The sequence below is a fragment of the Cuculus canorus genome, chromosome 5 (assembly GCF_017976375.1).
Source record: "Cuculus canorus isolate bCucCan1 chromosome 5, bCucCan1.pri, whole genome shotgun sequence".
Lineage (NCBI taxonomy): Eukaryota > Metazoa > Chordata > Aves > Cuculiformes > Cuculidae > Cuculus > Cuculus canorus.
Window position 1 is genome coordinate 25,111,791 of NC_071405.1, and position 24,560 is coordinate 25,136,350.

General features: G+C 38.8%; 1 protein-coding gene across 8 annotated transcripts in view; it reads left to right on the top strand.

Annotated features, from left to right (window-relative positions):
• Positions 1–24,560, top strand: part of PPP4R4 (protein phosphatase 4 regulatory subunit 4) — a 69,340-nt gene that overhangs the window by 8,350 nt on the left and 36,430 nt on the right. For 6 of the 8 annotated variants that reach the window (XM_054067757.1, XM_054067755.1, XM_054067754.1 and 3 more), the window contains one exon: positions 18,242–18,344. In XM_054067757.1, the coding sequence (XP_053923732.1) occupies positions 18,242–18,344 (103 nt within the window). Of the gene's footprint in view, positions 1–18,241; positions 18,349–24,560 lie in introns of those variants that run through there. The other 2 variants (XM_054067758.1, XM_054067761.1) reach the window with 2 other exon arrangements.

The window sequence follows — 24,560 nt, forward strand, 5'->3', positions numbered from 1 at the left end:
CAGCCCAGCTGTGCTTGCTGCCCAGAGGGGCCATGCTGCAGTCTTCCCTGTAGAGAGCAGGGACAGAATGCTTGTGGTGATAGGACGAGAGGGAATGGGTGCAAACTGGAGAAGGACAGATTTAGACTAGACATTAGGAAGAATTTCTTCACTGTGAGAGTGGTGAGACACTGGCATAGGTTGCCCAGAGAAGCTGTGGATGCCCTCTCCCTGGAGGTGTTCAAGGCCATGTTGGAAGGGTCCTTGGGCAGTCTGATCTAGTGGGATGTCCCTGCCCATGGCAGGGGGGTTGGAACTAGATGATCTTTAAGGTTCCTTCCAACCCTAACTATTCTATGATTCTGTGATTCTATGATACTCTCATGCCCCCTAAGCCCCCCCCCAAATTCAGTTCCAGAACTTTCCTAGAAGAAGCACTGTGCAGGCCCACCAAAATTCTAAATAATACTTTGCAAGAGGGGCCATTTCTGTGTGCCTACCATCCTGGGAGAAGAAGAGGAGGACCAGAGCCCAGGTAGTGTCTTAGCACTTCTCTCTCTCTCTCTCTCTTTCTCTCTCTCGTTCCTCCCTCTCGTTCCTCCCTTTTCTCTTGCTTTCTTTTCCCTTAGCACAGATTTAGCAAGCCAATTCCGATCTTATTCCCAAGAATGCATGTACAAATAAATTCCTTTTTGGACCAATTGTTTGGCATTGTTTTGCATTTATTTAGCCCAGGGGTACTGATCCCCTTCTCAATTTTACAGGGAAACCCAGGGTCTTACCCTGCTGACCCTTGGACTGTCCAGGTTGGGTTGTGACGTCTAGCAAAACCTGTTTTGTAGCTAATGAACCAGCTATTTAGATTATACGTGATAATAAGACCATGCCTGAAAAAACGGTTACTTCAGATTCCAAAACTGATGCCACAAATGACGTCTCTAGCCAAAGATAGAGTTATGTCCTCAGGAAAAGATTTTTAAAGGTAGGCTAGTGATACAAAAATAGTAAGAATCTTTTCACTTGAATGTGATAGTGATGGGAATGCTACTGAATTGTAGCATACTGAGTAATTGAGTTGTTCTTGAAACTCACACTTTTGAGAATTAACATGTCAATGACATTCTTACATCTTCATTCCCTCCTCCTATCCTCCACTTGGTGTATAATTACCTTCCTAGATTGGGTTGTGAATGAGTCCTTCCAGTCTGAACAGTAAGAGTTTCCTTTGAAGTCTTTGAAAATAAGAGTTCTCTAACTCTTATGCCTCGGTCTGTTATAACTGCTTTTACATGGCTATTGCATTCACTGCAGTTCTTGAATTTGCTCCTTTCTCTATGAATAATCTTACTGATCTCATGGAAACACTTTTTGACAAGATGGAGTTTTTCGCATTGAATGTTAATTGCCTGTAGCCTATCAGATAAACACCCTTGTCTACGGAATAAAAATGTCTTTCTGTCTTATGAGTCATAATAAACAGAGTGATAAAAGAGACAACCATTTGGAAACTTCTGTTAGGTCTCTTAGATACATCTGTATAAGGCATGCTTTATTGCTGCTGGCTGATAGTTTATACAAGCAGGAGGATGTACCAGGTATTTCATGTCCATGTTATAATTTGAATGGGCTCTTGATGATGCAAGTATTCTTATTTAAATTCTACCTTTTATCTTCTTTTGCATTCAAATAAATGTTTCTGTATGTTTCTTTTTGCAAAGCATTGCCCTATAAAGGGTTAATGCTAAGGAATAAAAATATCAGGCTCTGAATACAATCCTCGATATTTTGGTAGCGGTTGTTGCAGGAGCAGTTTTCTTTATTCCATATTGTTGTGGGGCTGTGCGTTCTGAGAATGTGTACAACTCTCATGTGCTGATTAGCTGAGTCATTCCTTGTCAGCCGTATAAATTCACAGCAGGAGTGAGGGGAACTGCTACGCTTTCTTGAACTTGTTTCCAACCGTAGTTAGTATCTTGCCTGTCTACTCCTTACATACTGATGGATTTTAGATACCTATCCGTTTCCTAACAAACTCTACAGAGAGACAACACTTCTCAGTCATTGTATAATACCAAAATTACACACTCTCGCTGTATTTCTTTGCAATTCATACTTTCCTGTTCATCCACTGTTCTTAACTTTACGATAGCATAGGAAAGTCAGATTCAAGCTGTGTGTAAGCAGGGACAGATTAACTGACGTGAATAGCATAGCATCATTTTAGGTGAGTATAGTAACTACAGGTGTTTTATTAAGTTTATCTACTTAGAGTAGCCAGTTAGGTCTCTGTAGGTCTTCGGACGTTTTTTTAAACTTACATGTTCTGTAGATTGTATAGATAAAGGTAAACAGCATCTTTAAGTCAAAATAATGTAGAATGGTGAAGAAAGAGTGAAGCCTCAAAGAGCATAGTCTTACATTCTTTCTAATGGGGAAAAAAAAAGAAGTCATTTATCCATTTTCCTTGTCCTTATCTATTTTTCAATAATCATGGACTTTAAGAGAATTCTTCTGGCTTTGCAGATAGACCAATATAGGCATTTTTTCCTAAGGCATTTTTTCATAGGTTTATAAAGTTAAATCTTCGACTTGATTATGAGGAAGAAACAAAAAAAAAAAAAAATTTCCCCAGGAGAAATAAACCAGAATGATAGAATTTGTGGATTTTGTTTTTTTCTTAAACAGCAATGCATTGTAACTTTGAATAAAATTGCAATAGTTGCCACAGGGTTTTTCTGTAACAGTCCAGAAGCATGAGAAAGAGTATAAGCAGAAAGTCTTGGAGTCCCTTTTTTTTTTCTTAGGAGACTAAGTTGGCATACAAATTGTCAGTTACGCCCCTAGTAAAAGGCTTTGAGTCATCATTTCTTGAAGTAAAAACATTGTATTAATTTGAGTAGGTATTCATTAGCTTTCCCTCTTGATGACTATTGTTGAACAACAAAGAACAGCATTAAGTGCTGGAGCCATCAGTTTATTGCTAAGATTAAGTAGTCGGTGTCCAAAGTTGCCAGGTTGCCTGTGTAACTCCAACACATTTCTCTTTACCAGTTGGAGAAGAGCAAGAAAGTTAGATTCAAGCTGGGGCAAAGCATTGATAACTCAACTGAAATAAACAGAGCTGCACAGTAGGAGAAGTGCTACTGTACTCAGTAATACCATTAATTTTTGCTTGAAAGGAGTTATGTCTGCAAAATGGAATGATTTACTGGTTGCATGTGCTGCGTGAGAAATGGCAGATAGGCAGCTTGTGGTCTGACTTTCCAAAGTAGTATATATTCTCTTCCCCCTGCCCCCTGCCTTCTTCCTTCCTCCCTCTGCCTTTGAAATTGCTTGATAACTTCTGATACCAAGAGTACATTGAGAAGAGTACCCTAGGGACAGTAAGGAAGTGCTTTAAAAGTGCTAACTATGTTTTCATTGTAAATATGAATTGATTGTACTGTCTCTGACAGAATAAACATATGTAAAAAGGAAATGTGCTTTAATATAGATATTTACATGCTTATATTGCTTACAGTGTTGTGCAGGCCTTGAGATAAAAGTGCTGGCTTTAAAGGGAGAAGCAGAGAAGATGCCGTTTGCACTGCTGAAATTGTAACTGAGCTTTTTGAGGAGGAGGATTCATGTTCCTATTAAATAGCAAAACATGAGTCACAGACTCATTGCTGCTTGCACCAAAATTCTTCTGTTATAAACAGTTAATCTCCTTTATGTAATTTCATTTAAAATCTCAGGATTAGGATACCTATTTTTCTGCCATTTTGTAAGTTAGAATTTATTTTAGTCTTCAGGGTGAGATTTATTTTTATTTTTGCTTTTTACAACTGCATCAAGTGCTCACCACTAAATCAGTGGAGAAAAAAATGATGACTGCTTAAAATTAATCTGCTTCTTCAGTACAGGTTTTAACTCAAGAGTATGTCTGTTTCCTTGTTCTTGTCACCATGTAAGGCCAACTGTAAGTGCATTTCAAGGATTACTTGTAACTTCTTTTGAACCTTGTGTGCCTATTGTATTGTGCACAATGAAAATACTTGCACCCTGAGTTTGTAATAAATGAGTAGGTACATACTGTTATGTAAAAATCAACTCCAAACAGTACATAAATACATTTGTGCTTGGATCACTTCAGTTGTCCCACTTATTTGAAAGCCATGTATTAGAGAGTAGATAGATCAATAAAATGAATATCCAGATCTTTGTATCTTACTTGTTTATTGCCAATTTTAAAGGCTTTAAATACTTACTTTGCCTAATCTTATTTCCTGGTTAAGTGTAGAAGATGATTTTTTTTTTTTTTTAATGAGCCATTGTAAAGTGGCAGCTTTTGGATTTGTTGTGTGTAATGCCTCACACCTGTAAGACCCATGAGCTGAAGAAGATTCCAAGTGGATATTAGTACTTGTTAGGCCATTTGAGGTGTTCATGTTTCACTTCTGTGTACTTTTTGGTGAGGGATGCAAGTACTAGGTATTTTTTTTTTATTCTACTGCTCCCATTTTTGAGTCCAACATACAGCAGAGTGATTTTCTTTTTCCTGATTCTATTTCTTCCCTTGCAAGTGCATACATCTTATTTTCTTTGCCATCATCCCTATGACTGAGGGGTTGCCTTAAGCTCATTATGTTCAGGAGACTACACACTGAATAACAGTTGAAATGGTTTGTGTGACACCCGTAAAGACTATGTTGGCGTTGTGATATACAGAACTTTGGAGTTCTGGATGCACTGAAATAACAATGGTATTCTAAGCAGTGTGTGCTGGTTTTAAGGTAAGTTCTACTTGTAGATATCCATTTGCATGGATGCTATGTCAGATACCTAATAAAAGTATTATTCATTAAGACTATACATCATGTTAATATTCCACAATGAGTTTAGACCAAAAATTTACTGCCTCACACCTGTTAGGCATCAGTTAGTTCTGTTCATTTTCATAACAAACAAAGCATATGAGGGAGGAAGCAGTGTGCAAATAGGTACCGGTGGTTGTCTTTCACTGTAATTTTTCTTTTTCCAATATTTTCTTTTTCTTATTTTGGCTTCCATAGAAAGATATTGATACTAACATAGTAAGTAGATAAGTATGATACTGTGGTATCACTAGTATGCTGTGAAGGATCTATGTATTTGAGCATGTTTGACATGCATTCAAAGGAAAGGGGTATTCTTTTCTTCCAGAGATGATTCTGAACTAATTTTAGTAAATGTAGGCGGAATTACTGGTAAATGCTTTATTTATTCTTTCCATTGCAGAATGTCAAACTCTTTTTGGGATAATTGTACAGTTAGAAATAATGTAAAATATGAGTACGTGAGGAAAAAATAGTCTAACAAAAGGCTGTTTAAGATCATTGTAGTGATTTTGAAGATAGGGAATGTTATTAGAATTATAATTACCTAAACCTAGTTGGGTAGGCAGGAGGATTCTGATGGTGTGCTCATGATGATTTTAACAGGAATGTGAATACAAATTAATTATCTGGACATATAATACTCGTTTTTTATCTATTGTTTGGAATTATTCTACCAGAGAGCTGGAAATTTGCTAGGCTTGTGTCTTGACCTCAATTTGTTTATTATGCTAAGCTTATTATCTGGTTTCATTATCTGTCCACTCCGAGCTATATATCGTCTATGGAACAAATCTCATGTATTTCTGAAAGACATTACTTTGATGACTCCGTTTTAACTAAGTAGCTGAATTTTATCCTATTTTCCAAAGTGAGCCTGAATCAAATAAAGCAGAACATGAATCAGCAATGGCAGCAACGGCTTGGAATTAAATTAGTTTTTAGTTATTTGGATATTCACCTCAGAAAGCTGCCTTTGATCTGTGTTTGCTTCTGATAGATGAGGAAACAGAACTAGAGTTAGCTGTCTGACATTGTGTTGCTGATGCATGTAGCTGCTTCAGTCTGAAATAAATGTCCAATGTCTTCTTTGCCTCAGTCTTTAATAGTAAGGGAAGTCTTTAATAGTAAGAGCAGAATGAGGCTTCCATGATCCAAGACGAGGTGGTCAGAGACTTGCTTGCCCAGCTAGACACCCACAAGTCTATGGGGCCAGATGGGATCCACCCAAGAGTATTAAAGGAGCTGGCAGGTGTCCTTTCCAACCCCCTTTCCATCATCTTCCAGTGGTCCTGGCTGACTGGGGAAGTTCCACTGGACTGGAAGCTGCCTAATGTTGTGCCCATCTACAAGAAGGGTTGCAGAGAGAATCCAGGGAACTACAGGATTGTCAGTCTGACTTCAGTGCTGGGGAAAGTCATGGAACAGGTGGTCTTGAGTGCTATCATGAAGCACATGCAAGAGAAATGGGTGATCAGGCCCAGTCAACACGGGATCATGAAAGGCAGATCTTCCCAAACTAACCTGATCACCTTCTATGACAAAGTGACTCGATTACTGGATGAGGGAAGGGCTGTGGATGTAGTCTTCTTGGACTTCTCACGGTGTTCTGCTTCAGAAATGGTCTGCCTCTGGCCTGGACAGGCGCACACTCTCCTGGGTTGAAAACTGGTTGGATGGCCGGGCCCAGAGAGTGGTGGTAAATGGAGTTAACTCCAGCTGGAGGCCAGTTACAGGTGGGGTTCCCCAGAGCTCCGTGCTGGGTCCAGCCCTGTTCAATGTCTTTATCGGTGACCTGGATGAGGAGATTGAATGCACCCAAAGTAAGTTTGCAGATGACACTAAGCTGGGTGGAAGCATGGATCTTATAGAGGGTAGGGAGGCTCTGCAAAGGGATCTGAACAGGCTGGACCGCTGGGCTGAGACCAATGGCATGAGGTTTAACCAGGCCAAATGTTGGGTCCTGCACTTGGGGCACAACAACCCTATGCAGTGCTACAGACTAGGAGAAGTCTGGTTAAAAAGCTGCCTGGAGGAGAAGGACCTGGGGTTGTTGATTGACAGCTGACTGAACATGAGCCAGCAGTGTGCCCAGGTGGCCAAGAAGGCCGGTGGCATCTTGGCTTAGATCAGAAACAGCGTGACCAGCAGGTCCAGGGAGGTTATTCTCCCTCTGTACACAGCACTGGTGAGGCCGTACCTTGAGTACTGTGTTCAGTTCTGGGCCCTTCACCACAAGAAGGATGTTGAGGCTCTGGAGCGTGTCCAGAGAAGGGCAACAAAGCTGGTGAGGGGGCTGGAGAACAAGTCTTATGAGGAGCAGCTGAGAGAGCTGGAGTTGTTTAGCCTGGAGAAGAGGAGGCTGAGGGGAGACCTTATTACTCTCTACAACTACCTGAAAGGAGGTTGTGGGGAGGAGGGAGCTGGGCTCTTCTCCCAAGTGTCAGGGGACAGGACAAGGGGGAATGGCCTCAAGCTCCACCAGGGGAGGTTCAGGCTTGACATCAGGAAAAAGTTTTTCACGAAGAGGGTCACTGGGCCCTGGAACAGGCTGCCCAGGGAGGTGGTTGAGTCACCTTCCCTGGGGTGTTTAAAGGACGGGTGGATGAGGTGCTGAGGGGCATGATTTAGGGAGTGTTAGGAATGGTTGGACTCAATGATCCAGTGGGTCCTTTCCAACCTAGTGATTCTATGATTCTGTGATTCTAAATAATAAACAGAAGGTGAGCAAGTGAAACTTTCCACTTCTAAGCTGTCTAAAAGCTAGCTATATGAGAAGCAAGTTCACAGATTTGTGTTAGTTTTCTAATTATGTTTTCCTTTTGAGTCACCAGGCCCTTTGAATATGACAGCAATAATTTAGTTTTAACTGTTTGAAGTCATTGAGGTCACAGTCAGATTTCCTTGGTTGGGAAAAAACCCCCTGCTTCTACAGCTAAAGCTTCAGAAGAGTTTCTAAATTTTCAGGTGTATTTGGCAGTGCTCACAGTTTTTGAAAATTGATGGGATGAATCTCATGACTGGAGTGTGGCTATCATGGCTACAGGCTGTTCTGAAGGGACAGGCGGGAAGGAGGGGTGGAGTTGTTGCCCTGTATATCAGAAAATGCATAATGTAAAGAGCTGTCTTTGAAGAGTAGCCACAAAAATGTTGAACACGTGGGTCAGAATAAAAGACTGAGGCAGCAAAAGGAACGTTGTGGTTGGTGTATACTATAAGTCACCTGATCAAGCAGAGCCTACCGATGAAGCCTTCTTCCTCCAGCTACAGGAGGCTTCGTGCTTGCAAGCTTTCATCCTACAGGGGAATGTCAACCATCCTGACTTGTGATGGAAGAGTAGCATGGCAAGCTGTAGGCAATCCAGGGGACTCCTAGAGTACATTGAAGATAATTTCTTAACCCAGCTAATAGGCACCCCCACGGAAGGAGTTGCAATACTGGACCTGATGATCATGAATATGAGTGAGCTTATCAGTGGCATCAAGATCAAAGGCAGCCTGGGCTGCAGTGATCATGCACTGGTTCAAAGTCCTGAGGGACATGGGACAGGCGAGGAGTGTAGTCAGAACCCTACATTTCAGGAAAGCTGACTTCCAGCTGTTCAAGGAGTTACTCGGTAGGACCCCCTGGGACATAGTCCTCAGGGACAAGGGAGCAGAACAGAGATGGTGAATAGTTAAGGATACTTTACATAAAGCGCAAGAGCGCTCAGCCCCCACATGTACGAAACCAGGCAGGGAAGGGAAGAGACCAGCATGGCTGAGTCGAGACCCGTTGGTCAAACTGAAGAGCAAGAGGGGACTGCAGAAGCAGTGGAAGCGGGGACAGGGAACCTGGGAAGAGAATAGGGACGCTACCCGGTGGTGTAGGGATGGGGTCAGGAAAGCCAAGGTGCAGCTGAAGCTTAATTTGGCAAGGGAAGTGAAGACTAACAAGAAGGGCTTCTACAGACATGTCAGACGGAGAAGGAAGGTTAAAGAGAGTGTACCCCAACTGATGGATGAAAATGGTTACTTTGTATCAACAGAAGAGGAGAAGGCTGAGATACTCAACACCTTTTTTGCCTCAATCTTCACTGACAACTGCTCTCCTCACCTGTCTTGAGTCAGTGGAAAAGGGTGGTAAGGCCCCTCTCACTGTAGAGAAGGATCAGTGTGATTTTGTTCTGTGTGAATTTGAAAATTGATGGTCAACTCATGTATAAACTCAGGTACTTTATGGGTATAAACTGGAGAGGGGCAGATTTAGACTGGACATTAGGAAGAATTTCTTCACCGTGAGAGTGGTGGGACACCGGAACAGGCTGCCCAGGAAAGCTGTGGCTGTCCCATCCCTGGAGGTATTCAAGTCCAGATTGGATGGGGTCTGGGGCAGCCTGGTCTAGTAGGAGGTGTCCCTGCCCATGGCAGAGGGTTTGGTACTAGATGATCTTTAAGGTACCTTCCAACCCTGACTATTCTATGATTCTATGATTTTATGTGTCATTTGTCTATGTTATAGTGGTTGATGCAGCAACTTAGATTTTGTTGTTCTGGATCTTATAAGCCTATTTTAAAAACTTTGAACTTTTTTGATGATGGCTTAAAATTCCTATTTGTTCTTTAAATCTTATGTTTTTTTCAGGCTTTTACCATGATCTTCAATAGAAAACGAACTCTTGCTTATAGAGAAAAGACTTTTTCATGAATGAATAAATAGACTGGTAACAGTTGTCCTCCTAACCTTTGATGTCCTCTTCCCATTATGCTAAGCAAAGGAGTTCCTGATGGCAAAAACATAGCATAGTCTGGGTTTAAGTGATTTAAGAGACTGATAGCAAGATTTGATGTGAAGGGAACTGATATCTTCCGTTGAAGCAGTCCACAACTATTAGATTAGAGGTGCTGTGAAAAAAAAGACAGGATCCATAAAAGGTGGACTACATTATGGTCAGAAAGGAAGAGAATGCATGACAGAAAGACCCAGATAAGTAATGAAGTGGGAGCTTTGGGATCTATTGTGCATAATGCCTCACACCTATAAGACCCATGAGGTGAAGAAGACTGAATAGATTTTAGTATTTGTTAGGTCTTTTTCATGCCACAAATATCTAACTGCTGATGAAATATATTGATACAGCAAAGAACACTGGAAAATGAAAAGCAATCCTCTGTCTAAATTAGACTATAAGGAAAAATTTAGGTCAGCAGAAGTAATTTACTCTTCTAGAATTCATTTAGCATCTGTGATTTATTTTTTTCTCACTCCCTGTGTAGAAAAATTACAGGCCTTTGCTTTTTCAGAATACTTTTTATACCCTGTAATGCACGCTGTGAAATGACAAATCTTGTTGAAAGTGAAAATTACAAATTCTGAGTTAGTGAATGAGGACTGGGCAGAGGTAAAAATAATATCAGCTACTTGCTCATTTTTCTTATATTACCTAGGAACTGCAAATTGCATTATCTTGATTTTGGAGTGAAAAAAAAGATTTTATTCTTCAAATTTAGACTCAGAATAAAACACACCAGGATGGATTCTACCGAGAGACTGTACAAAATGGAGTATGTGTTATAAGTCATCTAAGAAAGAGGAAAAGTTTATGTTCTAAGAGGTAGTAATGATACAAAGGTAATATTTGAGAGGAAATAAATGTGTTTGTTTGAGGCATGTTTTATTTTTTTGAACCTTTTCTTAAAATTCAAGGGTGGAAAGCTTAATGTTTCCTCAAAATAACTAGTGTCTAAACTGACAGAAACTGATGATACCTTGAAGATTGAAGTTAGTGTGTCATTATAGTATATCTGTTTTGGCTAAGAACAGAAAGGTGTGCTTGTATGAATTAGAAATCCTTTCTATCTTTGACAGTTCAGCAAGCAGAAATAAGAAACTTCAGTTGCCCACACTGATCCTCATAAACAAGATTAATATGCATACAAAACTACTGCGCAGCTAATTCTGGATTTTGCTTTCTTACTTAGTTGCACTACAAGTTTTGTGTGTAGTAGTGTGTGTTCAGATAGGCCAGATTACTTTTTTAATGTAGAGATGATATACGTTTTATTCAGATGTGCTGTAAAATGACCATGGACACTTGCCTGAAGTAGAAGATCAGGATGAGGAAGTGGTTATTGAAGTTGGTAAATTTTTCCTTCTGTTTTCAACAAATGCAGATTTAGACCATCAGGACACTTTGGAATCTTGCACTGAAAATAATGTCACTTAAGGGATGTCATCCCTCAGAACTTCTGGGTCTGTCGAACTAAGTTGCACAAAGCAAGTACTTCATTGGCTCATTTCACTAAGGCTATTTAGCAAATCAGTTTTGCTGAACTGTTAACAGTTAGTCACAGTGTTAAAGAAATGTCAGTTCATATACACAGTCCTTTAGTTAGAGCTTGGGTAAACATTGTATGTCATGTGTTCTGTTCTGTCATTGTATTTTGCAGGCTAGTGCAAATGAAAGAGATGTAAATCTTATCTTCTCTTTTACAAACTCCTTTGTGGTAATATTCTCTTGGGGAACATTCAGTGACTAATCTTTCTTCATGCTAGAGAGGGAGCTGTAGTCCTGTGTTCCCTTTCCAGATACAAATTTTCCTAATTGAGTACCCAGAGACTTTTTAATTTTTTTTGTTCTTAGTTTGCAGAATCTGTTTTTAAAAGTGCTTTTAAAATTAAACTCAAAATGGATTTTTAAGCATTTACTTTAAGTACTTAGTGTTTTTAAATGTAAGAAATTTTATTTTCTGTCCTGAGCTTGCTGAAAGTTTACAAACGCCTATCCTGAAAATGAGAATCATAGTATAGTTCTGGTGGAAAGGATCCTCTGGAGATCCATCTAGCCCACATCCCTCCTCAAAGCAGAATTAATTAGAACTGTATATGCAGGGCCTTGTCCTGAACTCAGGTTTTTGAATCCTAAGGATGGAGACTCCATCACCTGCCTGGACAATTAATTCCAATATTTGAGCACTGTGACATTGAAGAAATTTTTTTTAAGGTTTAAGTGGAATTTCTTGTGTATTCAGTTTGTGCCTGTTACCTCTCATCATGTCACTGGGCACCACTGGGAAGAATCCATCTTCTTTACTGCCTCACATCAAATTTTATCCATATTAAATAAGCCACTAATGCCTTATCATCTTGAGACTGAAAATCCCTATTGTCTAAGATTCTGCTCAAATATTAGATGCTGTAATCCCTTAATCATTGTGGTGGCTCTCTGGTGGACTCACTTCTGTCTATCTGTGAGTTTCTTGTGCTGAATAGAGAAGAATAACTGCCTCCCTTCAGCTCCTGGTGATGCTCTTCCAAGTACTGTCAGCACCTTTGCAACAAGGGTGCATTGCTGGCTCCTGGTCGGCTTGGTGTCCGTTGGGACCTATGGGTCCCTTCTGCCAAGATACTTTCCAGTTGACTGGTCTCTAGCCTATTCTGCTGCATGAGGTTACTCCTCCGCTGCTGCAGGACTTGTGTTTACTGCTGTTGAATTTTGTAAGATTCCTGCTGGTTTGTGTCTGCAGCTTGTTGAGGCTGCACAACCATCTAGTCTATCGACCCCTTCTCCTGATTTTGTGTCATCTACATACTAGCGGAGGGTGCGCGTCTAGGTCATTAATGAAAACATTAAACAGTATTGCCTCCATAGTAGACACCTGAGGAAAACCCCAAGAAACTGGTTGCCTTGCTCTTGATCACAACCCTTTAGGCTCGATAGTTCAGCCAGTTTTCAGTCCACATCACTTTCTATTTATCTAGCTTGTGCTAAATAAATTTAGTATATTATTAGAGATGGTGACAAAAGCCCTGCTAAAATAAATTAAAAAACCCCCACCATCCATTGTCATCTCATTGTAGAAGGCTGTCAAGTTCGTTGGTCAGGCGTGATTTCCCCTTCATAAATCCAGGCTGACTGCTCCCACTCACTTTTTTGTCCTTTGTATGTTTGTAAATGGATTCTAGGAGGATTTGCTTCAGTCTCAAAGCAGTCAACTATAATGTAGATTTCATTTTATGAGGGCAGAAAAAAGAAGTGAAGCCAAATGGGAGAGACTTAGTGCTACGCGGGTGTTTGAAGCCTTGTAGCTAGACCAGCTCTGGTGCTGCTGGCTGGCAGCGAGCAGCTGTTGTTGTAGAGACAGTAAGTATTAGGACAGACATATTCAGGCATGGGACATTTCTCCCTGGTTTGAAGATTCCCAGCATTGTCAAGTCACTCGGATCTCCTGTAGGATGAACTCAGAAGATGATCCCTGAAGTTTTATAGTTAAATTATATCTACGTGGATTTTGCTAGCACAAAAGAGGTTGAGCTAAATTGCTTCTAAGTATAGGGCTCTATTGAGTTTTTCTATAGTTAGCACTGTTAATAATGAAATGGCACCTTCATTGCATTGAGCTTTTTGTGACACTGAAGAAAAGAGTCAGCATGTATTTTAACATATTTATTAGTACAAAAATGTCTAAATATGAGCACTTAGCAATAATTCACTATAATCCTGAAGTCTTTAATATTTAGAGAAAATCTATGATGCAGCTCCTTTGGTAGAAATAGAAGAAAAATCTTCTGCAGTTGGAAAATTACAGGCTGTGTAGGTGTTGAAATGCCTCCTGCTTCACATTCTTAATTGGCAGCAAGCCAGATACTAAGCATTTCTGGTTTAAAGGGAAACACTCCTCTTCTCTTTACATTTTTGTTGGCTAGGGTTGCATTTTTTAGCAGTTAAGACTTACTCTGTCTCAATACAAAATTAATAAAATTTTCATTGAGTAGCTTCTCTAAGTTACCTTGACCTTTCACATTACTGCTGGCTAATATAAAGATATGCATCTTTTCCTTGCAAATTGTGCCATAAGAACTTGTGGGCCTCATCCATCCTGTGACGCTTTTCCATTTTGAGTACTCTAAATTTCTCAATTCTGCTTTAAAGCTTTGTCGGAATTTATATGTGATACTCTGAGAAATCTGCCATAAACGTGAAAGGCTTTAATATTCCTGGCTTTAAATTAGCTAATAAAATGGTTTTGAGTAATGCAAAAATACTGCATGATGTAAATAGTTCAATTATTAATTATTACTTTAAATCCATTTTCAGTAGTTGACAGAAGACTATTCTTTCACTGCGTTTAGTACTGGGAGACATGTTTTTACTGAGAATGCTCATACATGTTTACCAAATAAGACTGCAGGGATGCTAATATTAAAATCAGTCTGAAAATCTGTACTCTCATCCATTCTTGCTGGTTTTGAATGGCACCGAAAGGTGCCATTTGGTGTAGCTTTGCCCTGTCAAAATATGTCAACATTCTTGTGTTTGCAGTCAACAGTTAAAAATATAGAAGGGTGTATATGGTAACAAGCCAGAAAATTGATTCCGAATACTTTTTAAGGAAATCACATCAGCTTACTTTTACATCAGTAGTAATCTTAACAGATTAGGAACCGCAAAAATACTGCTACATTTTCTCGGTTGGAATTCACACTGTATTTTTAAAAAACATGAAGGATTAGTAATTTTCTGTATTCCTAAAGTAAGGTATATGCCAAGAGAAAAAGATAACCCGTATTAAAGAAAATACAGGAAACAGTGATTGCTCTGTGTTTCTATAGTCAAGTTTTTTCCTCTTGACCTTGAAATTATGTGTCTTAAATATGTCTTATTTTCAGCCTGTTGAGGGGTTTTATTTAGTATTTCTGTTATTACACTCTGAAACTGTGAATTTCAGTGTATTATTTTTTTTTTACGTCTATATTGAGCTTCATTCCCAGCTGCAATTTTTGTTCACTCTATTATTGTAAAGGTATAGGCCCAACAAAGGTGAAGTGTCTGCTCTGGGAATCACTCTCATATTTTGCTCAGCAGGTCAGAATGTTGCAGCTCTGATGACAGCAATGTGTGGTAACCTCAGTACAGTGTTCACAGCTTTCTGCTCACTTGTTACTCATCCTGGAATTTATGATAACTCTTCTTTTTTGGTTCTTATCTTCCTAATATTTAAGGTGTATATGGACCATTAAAAAAAGACGGAAATACTGGTTCCTGGCATTTGTGGTGTGTAACACCCATTTAGAGCAGTTATTGCCATGACTAAGTTTGTGAGAGATCCTTTTGGGTTCCTCTGGAACTCAGGGAAGTAGGAGTCTTATTTTGTCCCAAATCAATTACATTAGCTAGATGCTACAATCACACAAGCATTTCTAGAGATGTATATTCAAGTTCAGGTTGGACATTGGGAAAAAGTTCTTCCAATTAGGTGTGAACCTCATGATGTTCAACAGCGCCAGGTGCAAGGTCGTACACCTGGGTTGGGGCAATCCACAGTTTCAATACAGGATGGGAGATGACGTGATTGAGAGCAGCCCTGTGGAGGAAGACTTAGGGGTGCTGATTGATGAGAAGCTTGATATGTGCTGACAGTGTGCACTCGCAACCTGGAAGGCCAACCATATCCTGGGCCACATCAAAAGAATCGTAGCCAGCAGGCTGAGGGAGGTGATTCTTCCTCTCTACTCTGCTCTTGTGAGACCCCACCTAGAGTAATTTGTCCAGTTCTGGAATCCTCAACATAAGAAGGATATGGAACTGTCAGGACGGGTCCAGAGAAGGGCTACAAGGATGATCAAAGGGCTGGAGCACCTCGCATACAAGGACAGGCTGAGAGAGTTGGGGTTGTTCAGCCTGGAGAAGAGAAGGTTCCAAGGAGACCTTATAGCGACCTTCCAGTAACTGAAGGGGGGCATTCAAGAAAGCTGGGGAGGGATTTTTTTACGAAGGGCATGTAGTGATAGGATGAGGGAAATGGCTGTAAATGGAAGAGGGGAAGATTTATACTAAATGTGACGCAGAAATTCTTCACGATGAGGTTGGTGAGGCACTGGAACAGGTTGCCCAGGGAAGTTGTGGATGCCCCTTTCCTGGAAGCATTCAAGGCCAGGTTGGATGGGGCCTGGAGCAGCCTGATCTAGTGGGAGGTGTCCCTGCCTATCACAGGGTAGTTGGAATCTTTAAGGTTCCTTCCAACCCAAACTATGCGATGATCCTATGAATTCTTCACAGGCTCCCCAGGGAAGTGGCTTGGCACCAAGCCTGTCGGAGCTCAAGGAATGTCTGAATGATGCTCTTAGTCATATGATTTAACGTTACGTAGTCCTCTGAGGAGCAGAGTGTTGGACTCAATAAACCTTATGGGTCCCTTCCAACTTGAGACTTTCTGTTATTCTCTGATTCTGATATTTTGTTATGTGAGAAATCAATGGGATTGCTTGCAATGGTGAAGTTAAGCATGAACACGAATGCCTGTAGGACTAAGGGTTGTAATGTGTTTTTGTGGGCAGGAGCCATCATTTCCTTACAGTGCAGGTAAATGCAGGCTAGCTGGTCTTTTTGTCTGCCTTAATAGGTGGTGGAAGCACTTCAGGGCCACTGTCCATCTCACCCGTTTAGGCTGAGATAAATTGCTCTTCACTGAGTCCTGTTTCTCTCCATTGATTTGAAAGGAGAATTATCTTAGAAGCAGATACACACAGTCTAAGACTGAGTTAATTCCATTGTATGTGCTTTAGGCACGTGCTTTAGAGCTACGGGCACTTTGTGTTACTCTGTACAAACAATGAGACACATCTGCAATAGCAAGGTTTACCCTTTCTGGAAGGGGAGGATTTTGATAGGGTGCATTAAGACTCTTATACAGACTGGTAGTTTGTAGTTGGTGAGTTTAGGCAATTACACCCACCTGCAGAATGGAAACGGAACAGGGAAGTGGACGGGCATGTGTGCAACTCTCCACCTTGCAAAGAGGATGTGAATTCCTGAATTCTTGCCTTCCAGCCTGTAATTAATCTTCCAGAAGGTACTGCCTTCCAATATGGAAAATTATCTGTGCAAGGATAGTGAAGAATGCTTTCTTTAAAAAATATACTGAAATTGCAGTTTGCTAAGCATGCTTAAGTTAATATTGGTGATATACCTAATTGTTGCTTGAATATTTTCACTGGAAGATCATAGAGAGCAAAGAAAAAAAAAACCTTTCCAGTGGGATATTACAGTATCTCTCTTGAGGTGTTTTAGTCTCTGTTGATTTTAACCAAAGAATTTACTTTTACTTCTTGCTTATTATCCTCCTTTTTAAAAGCATGTTTGTATGCATTTAACGAAATAGATCTAAATTGACCTGCTTGACTGTACCTGTAATTTAATTTGATCTTCTGAAAGACATGAATGTTGAGGATGATGCATCGATTGAATATGTAAAACTCTTTTCAGGTCCAACTGCCGCAAAAAGGCTTTGTATCTTAACTGTGTTTTACCTAATGTAGTTCAGAGGCAGAACAAAACCGGAATAGGTTGTGCAAATCTACTGTCCTGCTACCAATTTATGCACCTAGTCCCGTTCCTGAGTTCCTAAGTTTCAGTAAGAAAACTTGGAATGATAACAGAATAGGGAGTGGTGTATGGAAGAACTTGAAAGTAGTTTTACTACAAATTTCTTTTAAAATTATGTGTAATCATATTGTACATTTAATTGTCATGTCACACTAAGAAAAATGCTTGCATGTATACAGTTACGTGCTTATTTTAAAATGAACTGCTTAGCTGTTGGAACAAATCTGTATTTGTTTAGCAAAATGGATTTTATGCATTTAAAGAGGGGAAAGGATGTGTTGATGTTTAGTTTTATTTTTAATTTTGGCATCCAGACCTTTTCTCTTTCTGATTCTGTTCTAAATGTTTATTGACTTGGATTGTTTTTGTTTTCTTCTCGTGCCTTTTCTTCATTGCTGCCTACTGTTTCCCTCCTGTCCTGCTTTGTTTTATTTCCTTTTTCTGTTGTGGGATACCATTGAGAGAGACAGGATGAGGAGAAAGGTACAAGATCTGTGATCTAACTAAGTTTTCGCATCCTTCTTTAGTCATGTTTGTCAATATACACGTGTTTATCCATCTGATATCCCTATGAAATCTGTTTTCCCTATGAAAAGGGAAAAAAGCTAGATATCTTTTAAAGTATTGTATGTTGAGTTTAATTTTCATCTATATCTTTTATTTGCCCTCTTTCTATGCTTTATAACTTGTATTGCTATAATATAAAAGTTTCCACAAAACCACAGCCTTGATCGTCCAGTTTGAAAGGATCTTTCAAATATTTTATATTTTTTCCAAAGCAGCAGTAAAATTAGAACATTCCATATTAGAAATTATACATAACAGTTTTTATGGTTGATTTTTTTTATGGTGTTTTCATATTAGGTGAAGAAAGTAATGCATCTCTTGATGGCATATTTGGATAACTTGAGTAAAGTGCGTTCCTTGGTTTTGCTGTATTTTTGTTGTTTTTTTATTTTTTTAAATGAAATCTGTGAGCTTCTAACCATCATAGAGAGTAATGTATTGTCTGTATATATATTTTTTTTGTATATTTGTAAGTTCTGGACAGGATATCCAAGGAACAAGTGTGGTGGCAAATCTTCCAGTCCTGATGCGACAGAATCCTGCAGAAACACTTCGTCGTGTTGTACCAAAGATCAGAGTAAGTAAGTTGTACATAATGAGGTTTGAATGTATCTTTTTCTGTCAATATTTTTAACAAAGGGAAAAAAATCCCACTTTTATTGCAAACTTGCTGTCTAGGAGAGAAATGTGTACTAGATCTTCCACATTAATTCACTGAATTTGTGAAGTATTGCAGATTTTATATTTTTTGAAAAATGTTACAACGAGAAGATAATGCGGAATTAGTACTATTTACATATTCTAAAGTTTTACCAGTGTACTGACAGGTTTTAGAAAACTCTTTGAGGACCAGCCAGCCAGAATGATTCATTTTGATATTCTCCGTCTCTTTCTATCCAAATGTTTTCATGCTGCCATCCAGAAAAGTATACTTTGCTTTTAGCTGTTTGAAATTTCATGTGCAGCCTTCTACAGTTTTAGTAAGTCACTGTTGTGGTAGATGCATGCTGACCGCTTAATATTTTACAGTAAGTTTATATACAGATATGCTTGTATAGAGGTTTACTCAACTTGGAGAAGAGAAGGCTCCAGGGAGACCTTACTGTGATCTTTCAGTACTTGAAGGTGGCTTATAAGAAAGATAGAGGCACACTTTTGTGGTAGGGCCTGTAGTGACAGGACAAGGGGTAGTGGTTTCAAAGTAAAAGAGGATAGATTTAGAATAAATAAAAGGAAGAAATTTTTTGTGATGAGGGTGGTGAAATGCTGGAACAGGTTGCCCAGAGATAGTAGATGCCTCGTCCCTGTAAATGTTCAGTGTCAGGTTGGATGGGGCTCTGAGCAACTGTATCTTGTTGAAGATGTCCCTGCTCATTGCTTTGGGGTTGTACCATATGAACTTTAAAGTCCCTTCCAACCCAAACGACTCTATGATTCTTTGATTTTTAAGAAGGATAAATATCTCTGCTCTGCTCTAGTATGACCACTTGCCTAGAAGAAATGAAAAAAATAATTTAAGGTGTGGTTTAAGGAGCAGCTTCAGCCAAATAAGAACAAACTGCATCACAAATGCAAATGCAAAGCCTAATAACTCCAAATAACTCTAATAAATCTATGTAAGGCTACAACAGGAATTAAGGCTTTGATTATGTTAGCCTGCCTGTTAGAGTGATTTTCAGGGATTTTAAAGGTTACCAGCTGAGTGAAAAAGTACATTACTTTTGGCTATCAAAATATTTGAAAGTTTGGTAATAACAAATTTCTGAGGTTTTTTTTAATTGAGTCAAGGTATTCTCAGTCTTCTGCTGATACCATTGATATTTTTTATGTGATTAAATAAAAGTTTTTATTTAGAACAGCCTCATGCCTTGTGTCTTCTGATTGATCACTTTGCTATAAACCCTGTTCTAATTTATATGAATAGTCAGCTAAATGAAGGTTGAGTTTGTTCGTAGCCGTTTGAATGTCATAGCTGTTGGAATGTATGTGCTCTCTGGGAACAGAGGTAAAAATCACAAGGGTTTCCTGTAGAAATTTTATTTTCAAAGCATTGGGTTGTGTTTATAAATTTATGGACAGATTCAGTTTCCCTGTAAGTTTTGAGAGATACTTTTGACATTTTCAGTAGTGTGATTCAGTCAGTATTTTACCATTACTGGTAAAGAATTTAGGTTTTTTTCCCCCCATATAATTTAAAATTATTTCACTTTTTAACACAGTTTGCCAACAGGAATTTTATTTTCTACTTGCAAAAAACCCTAATGCTTAAGAAGGGTGTTTAGATCTTGAGAAAGACAGAAAGAGTTTAACTAGGTACTGGCTCAAGCTAGATAGGAATCTGATGATCTAAAATACATTAAACTTGAAGTTTGAGTAATGTTAAGAACCTCCTCAGTTATGTTTCATTGTATCTTAAGCAGTTCAGGGATGAGAAGAAAGTCTTCTGTAGTAGCTGCTGTGAATTTTCTTGCTGTATCTGTATCAGATTCTCATTACCATGTGTAAGAAGGGATATAATTATGTTAGTAACAAAGGTGAGATGGCTGAGTCACGTGCATGTGTTATACAGCCTTCCATCTACTAGGGAGATTACTAAATAGTGAAGTGAGCCTATGCAAAAATTGTTTTTGCTGAATTTTTTGAGAAATGAATTGCTTCTTTTATTAAAAAGTGATGTGGATATATATCTCAGGTTTTGGAGTTGTATATTAATAAGAGAATTCCATAAAAAGTACTATATTATGAAAAATCACTTGACATATTTTTTACTATTTGTAGAACTGGTCTGAAACTGAATCCTCCCTCTGCCTCCTAATCTTAAGAAAGAGGCTACTCAAGAGATGATTCAGTACTTGTGAAAAACAGATTTAATGAGTTATATTCTACTGATTTCTTATGAATTGATTAGCTGAAAGATGAGGAACAAATATTATATATTCCTCAACATGATTACTTAGCAAATATTCTTCTGCATGATATTTAAATATAAACTCCACTGCTGAGGAGTCTTAGGTTCCATGTGGTAGATGTACTCAGTAATATTCCATGCAGCAATATACACTGAGGACCACCCAACTGAATGGCAGCTTTGCAGAAAAGGGTCTGGATGTCCTGGTGGACACCAGGTTGAACACGAGCCAGCAATGTGCCCCTGCGGCAAAGCATTCCGGGCTGCATTTGACAAAACATTGCTTGGGAAACATATAAGCTTGGGGAAAGTGATCCTTCCCCTCTGCTCCAGCTTTTACTCCACTGCACTTGGAGCACTGTATTAGTTCTGGGCTCCCAGTTAAAAGAGACACGGGCATTCTGGACTGGGTACAATAAAGGGCCGTGAAGAAGGTTAAGGTACTGGAGCAACTCTCCTATGAGGAAATGCTGAGAGGGCTGAGAATGTTCAGCCTGCAGAAGAGAAAACTTGGCGAGGATCTTATCAGTGTATACATAGCCGAAGGGATGGATGCAAAGAGGACAGAGCCAGGCTCTTTTCAGTGGTACCCAGTGACGAGGCAAGAGGCAATGGGCACAAAATGAAACACAAATAGGTTCTCTCTGAATATAAGGACACGTTTTTTCACTGTGAGGCTGACTGAGCACTGACACGGGTTGCCCAGAGGGATTGTCGTCTCCCTCCCTGGAGGTACTCAAAAGCTGGCTGGAAATGTTCTGGTTCTAGGTGGCCCTGCTTGAGTGGAGGGATTGGACAAAATGACCTCCAGGGGTTCTTCCAGCCTCAACCATTCTGTAAATGTCAAACGTCACCTTTCAACTTTCTATTATCTTCCTAAACTTCTGTGATCCCAGGGAATTCCTATTTCTTAAGAAGAGCTGTTCCAGCTTCTGTCTGACTGTTTCAATTCAGCAAATGGCCAAGAAATAGCTGCTCCCAGAACTGAGGACTAGTATAGGCTGGCAAATTGTTTAGAAAACTTTAAAGTACCTCTGGTTCTCATGCTCTCTTCTACAAGATGTAGGTCAATATGCATTTTGTTGAAATATATATGTGCATAAAAAATACTTTGAGGAAAAGGATGACTTCAAGTTGGATAGTAATTGAAAATCCTTTAACTTAGACCAAGTTTCTGCAATTACTAGCACATATCATTCTGGCATTCATAAGGCATTCTTTCCTGAACCAACCTGCTGACATCAAGAATTTTTTTTATTATTATTTTCTGTTTGACATACTGAATCCAGTTTTGTTTCTTGTGTTTCTGCTTTGAGAGTGGAGTTCTTCCTGAAATAAAAGAGTAATAAGAAACTGTAAGGTTTTTTTACCCTTGTTTGTCAGAGTGTGAGAAGACCCTTTATTTATTTAATATAAGCATTTTTGGTCTGAGATGAGCAAAATCAAACATGGAATAAGTCAATAAATATGCAATATCTAAGTAATAAATTTTATCTCAGTATTTTGGTTATTCTAATAAAACCATTATTTTTAAAATAATTTAGATGTTAACGTAGGGATGAGATTATGAAATGTTTTTGAAAATTCTACAGTTAAAATGAAGTGGCATTCTTGTGTGGGTTTTTTTGCATAGAGATCCCCACTCTCTGGATTTCTGCATGCATCTCCTCGTGAACCTTGGAAGTCATTGAAATGCAGATTCAGGGAAGGCTTAGATGTTCTCAGCATTTCTTGTTGTGCACCAAATAGTTCCTTTCAAGTTGCATTAGTAGCATTTTCCCGTTTTCCCTCCTTCTGCACTGTCTCAGAAAGCAGTGGAGGGAGATTGCAGGTGTCTGATTGACTAATAAGAGATTTTTCCAGATGCTGTGGTTACACAAAACCGTGGCTATTCTTGTTGAAGTGTATACATCAAGCCTTATTCAGTGACTTTATAGTTTAAGAAGAAGTGAGGTGATTTTCACCATCTTATACCTAACATTGATTTTTAAGGTCCATCCTCATTGTATTTTTGAGCTTCTGCACTCTCCATTATTTCTATGTCTTTCAAGTCCTAAATGAAAATTTCTGTTATATCAATGCAGTTACTGAAGATTGACTATGTTTCTGCTTGCAGCATTCTTTCAAGAGAGTTCTGTTGCTGCAGAATACAAAGTGCACTAAACTAGAGGTGAATTTTCTGTTTTCCAGCTAATGGAATAAGCCAGGCTTTCTAAATCTTGTAAGCTTTGCTGCCTGAGTTTAACTTGTAGACGTTAGGATAGTTCAGGAACATGGTATTACCATTAAATTCTATTACATACGCTTGCCTGAATAAGATAGACAGGAAAAGATTTTTCCTCCGGAGTGAGAATCTATGGAGGATCCATATATAGAAAAAAGCATTGCTTTGTAAATAAATAAATTTATAGTAAAGAAATTTAAGTCACTCAATTTGAGTTCAGTGAAACTGGAATGAGGAGACCCATACATTTTCATATGTAGAACAGTACAGTTCTGAGAGCAAACATCAGTGCAGGCAAGTGTGTAAGCAATCTAGAAATTTACATTTCAATGTCTCCCGAGGTCCATGAGGAGGCAGATCCAGAGAATTTGTTCTCATACATGATTATCCAGAGTTGTGTGGATCTGTGGAGACTATTTGGAAACTTTATTTGATGGTAAGTAATTCTGTTTGCATTTTGTAGAAAGTAAATGCATACATAAAATTGTATTCAGGTCCATTATGTTCTGGTCTGCAGTGGTGTCTTAGCCATCTACAGTGTCTAGATGGTTCTCTTGCGTGTTTTGGGGATGTTTTTTGAATAAGTGTATGCCAAAATCCCAGAAAAGTATGCACGGGTATTCTGATCCCAAAAACATTCAAATGAAAAAATTGCTAGATGTTCTCGTTCTTGGCTGTGGCTATTGTGATAGCAATTGAGGAACTAGCTTAGAGAGGGGCTGTGGATATAACAAGAAGGCAATTTCCATAGCTATTGAAAGCAAATATTTTATCACAGTTTGCTTGTTAAGCTGTGCAATGCAATGCTGTTTCTGTTTTTTATTTTGGGGAGTAGGGGCACAGAGGATGGTTTTACAAATATACAGGGCTGTAAACTGAGGTATCTGTTGAGAGATAAGTAATGCTTCTCTTTGAAATCAGATACACCGAAAATTATTCATTTCCGCACACAAACTGGTTGACACTTGTATAGTGAAAACTTCTCGTTTTATTTTTAAGTAAGTAAAGTTTACTAAAAGTTTCTCAAATGTTCTCTGCAACCATACTTTCTCAGCAAAAATCCTCTTCTTTATAATACTTAGGTACTTAATGGGTATTTTCTTAATCTGGTCTAGGCTGATTTTGTTTTTAAATCTTGCAAGCTCTGTGACAAGCATAAACCTGAAATTTAAATTGCCTTTTGTTTCATTCAAAAAATGTAGTACTATTTCTTTCCTGTATTAACTTTGTTTAACTTTTGAATGATGCTTTTAAAGGCCCCCTAATTAATTATATTCTTATATGTTAAAGCTAAGTACTAGTAGATGATGAGTTACCTAGATGAATATTCTAGTACATTTTGCTTTATGTTTAGACAGTACATATACACATACATTTTGATTTGTGTTCCATGTCAGTTGGCAAGAGATGAAATTTCAAATGTCTTCTGCTATTTTAGTAACTTCTCAGTGGATGAATGAAATATTTCTTTTTAATTCATATGCATAAATGGCAGAAATTCAGTTGTTGGCTGGTGTGTTTTTACCTCTCATATTGTATAGTAGAATCATGCACGCATTGATGAAACTGAAAGTCAAAGAAAAATTGTAATTAACTTTTTTTCTTGAAAGGTTTATTCTGTACTACAAGAGATTTGAATTTCTCCAAGTAATTGCTGTTGA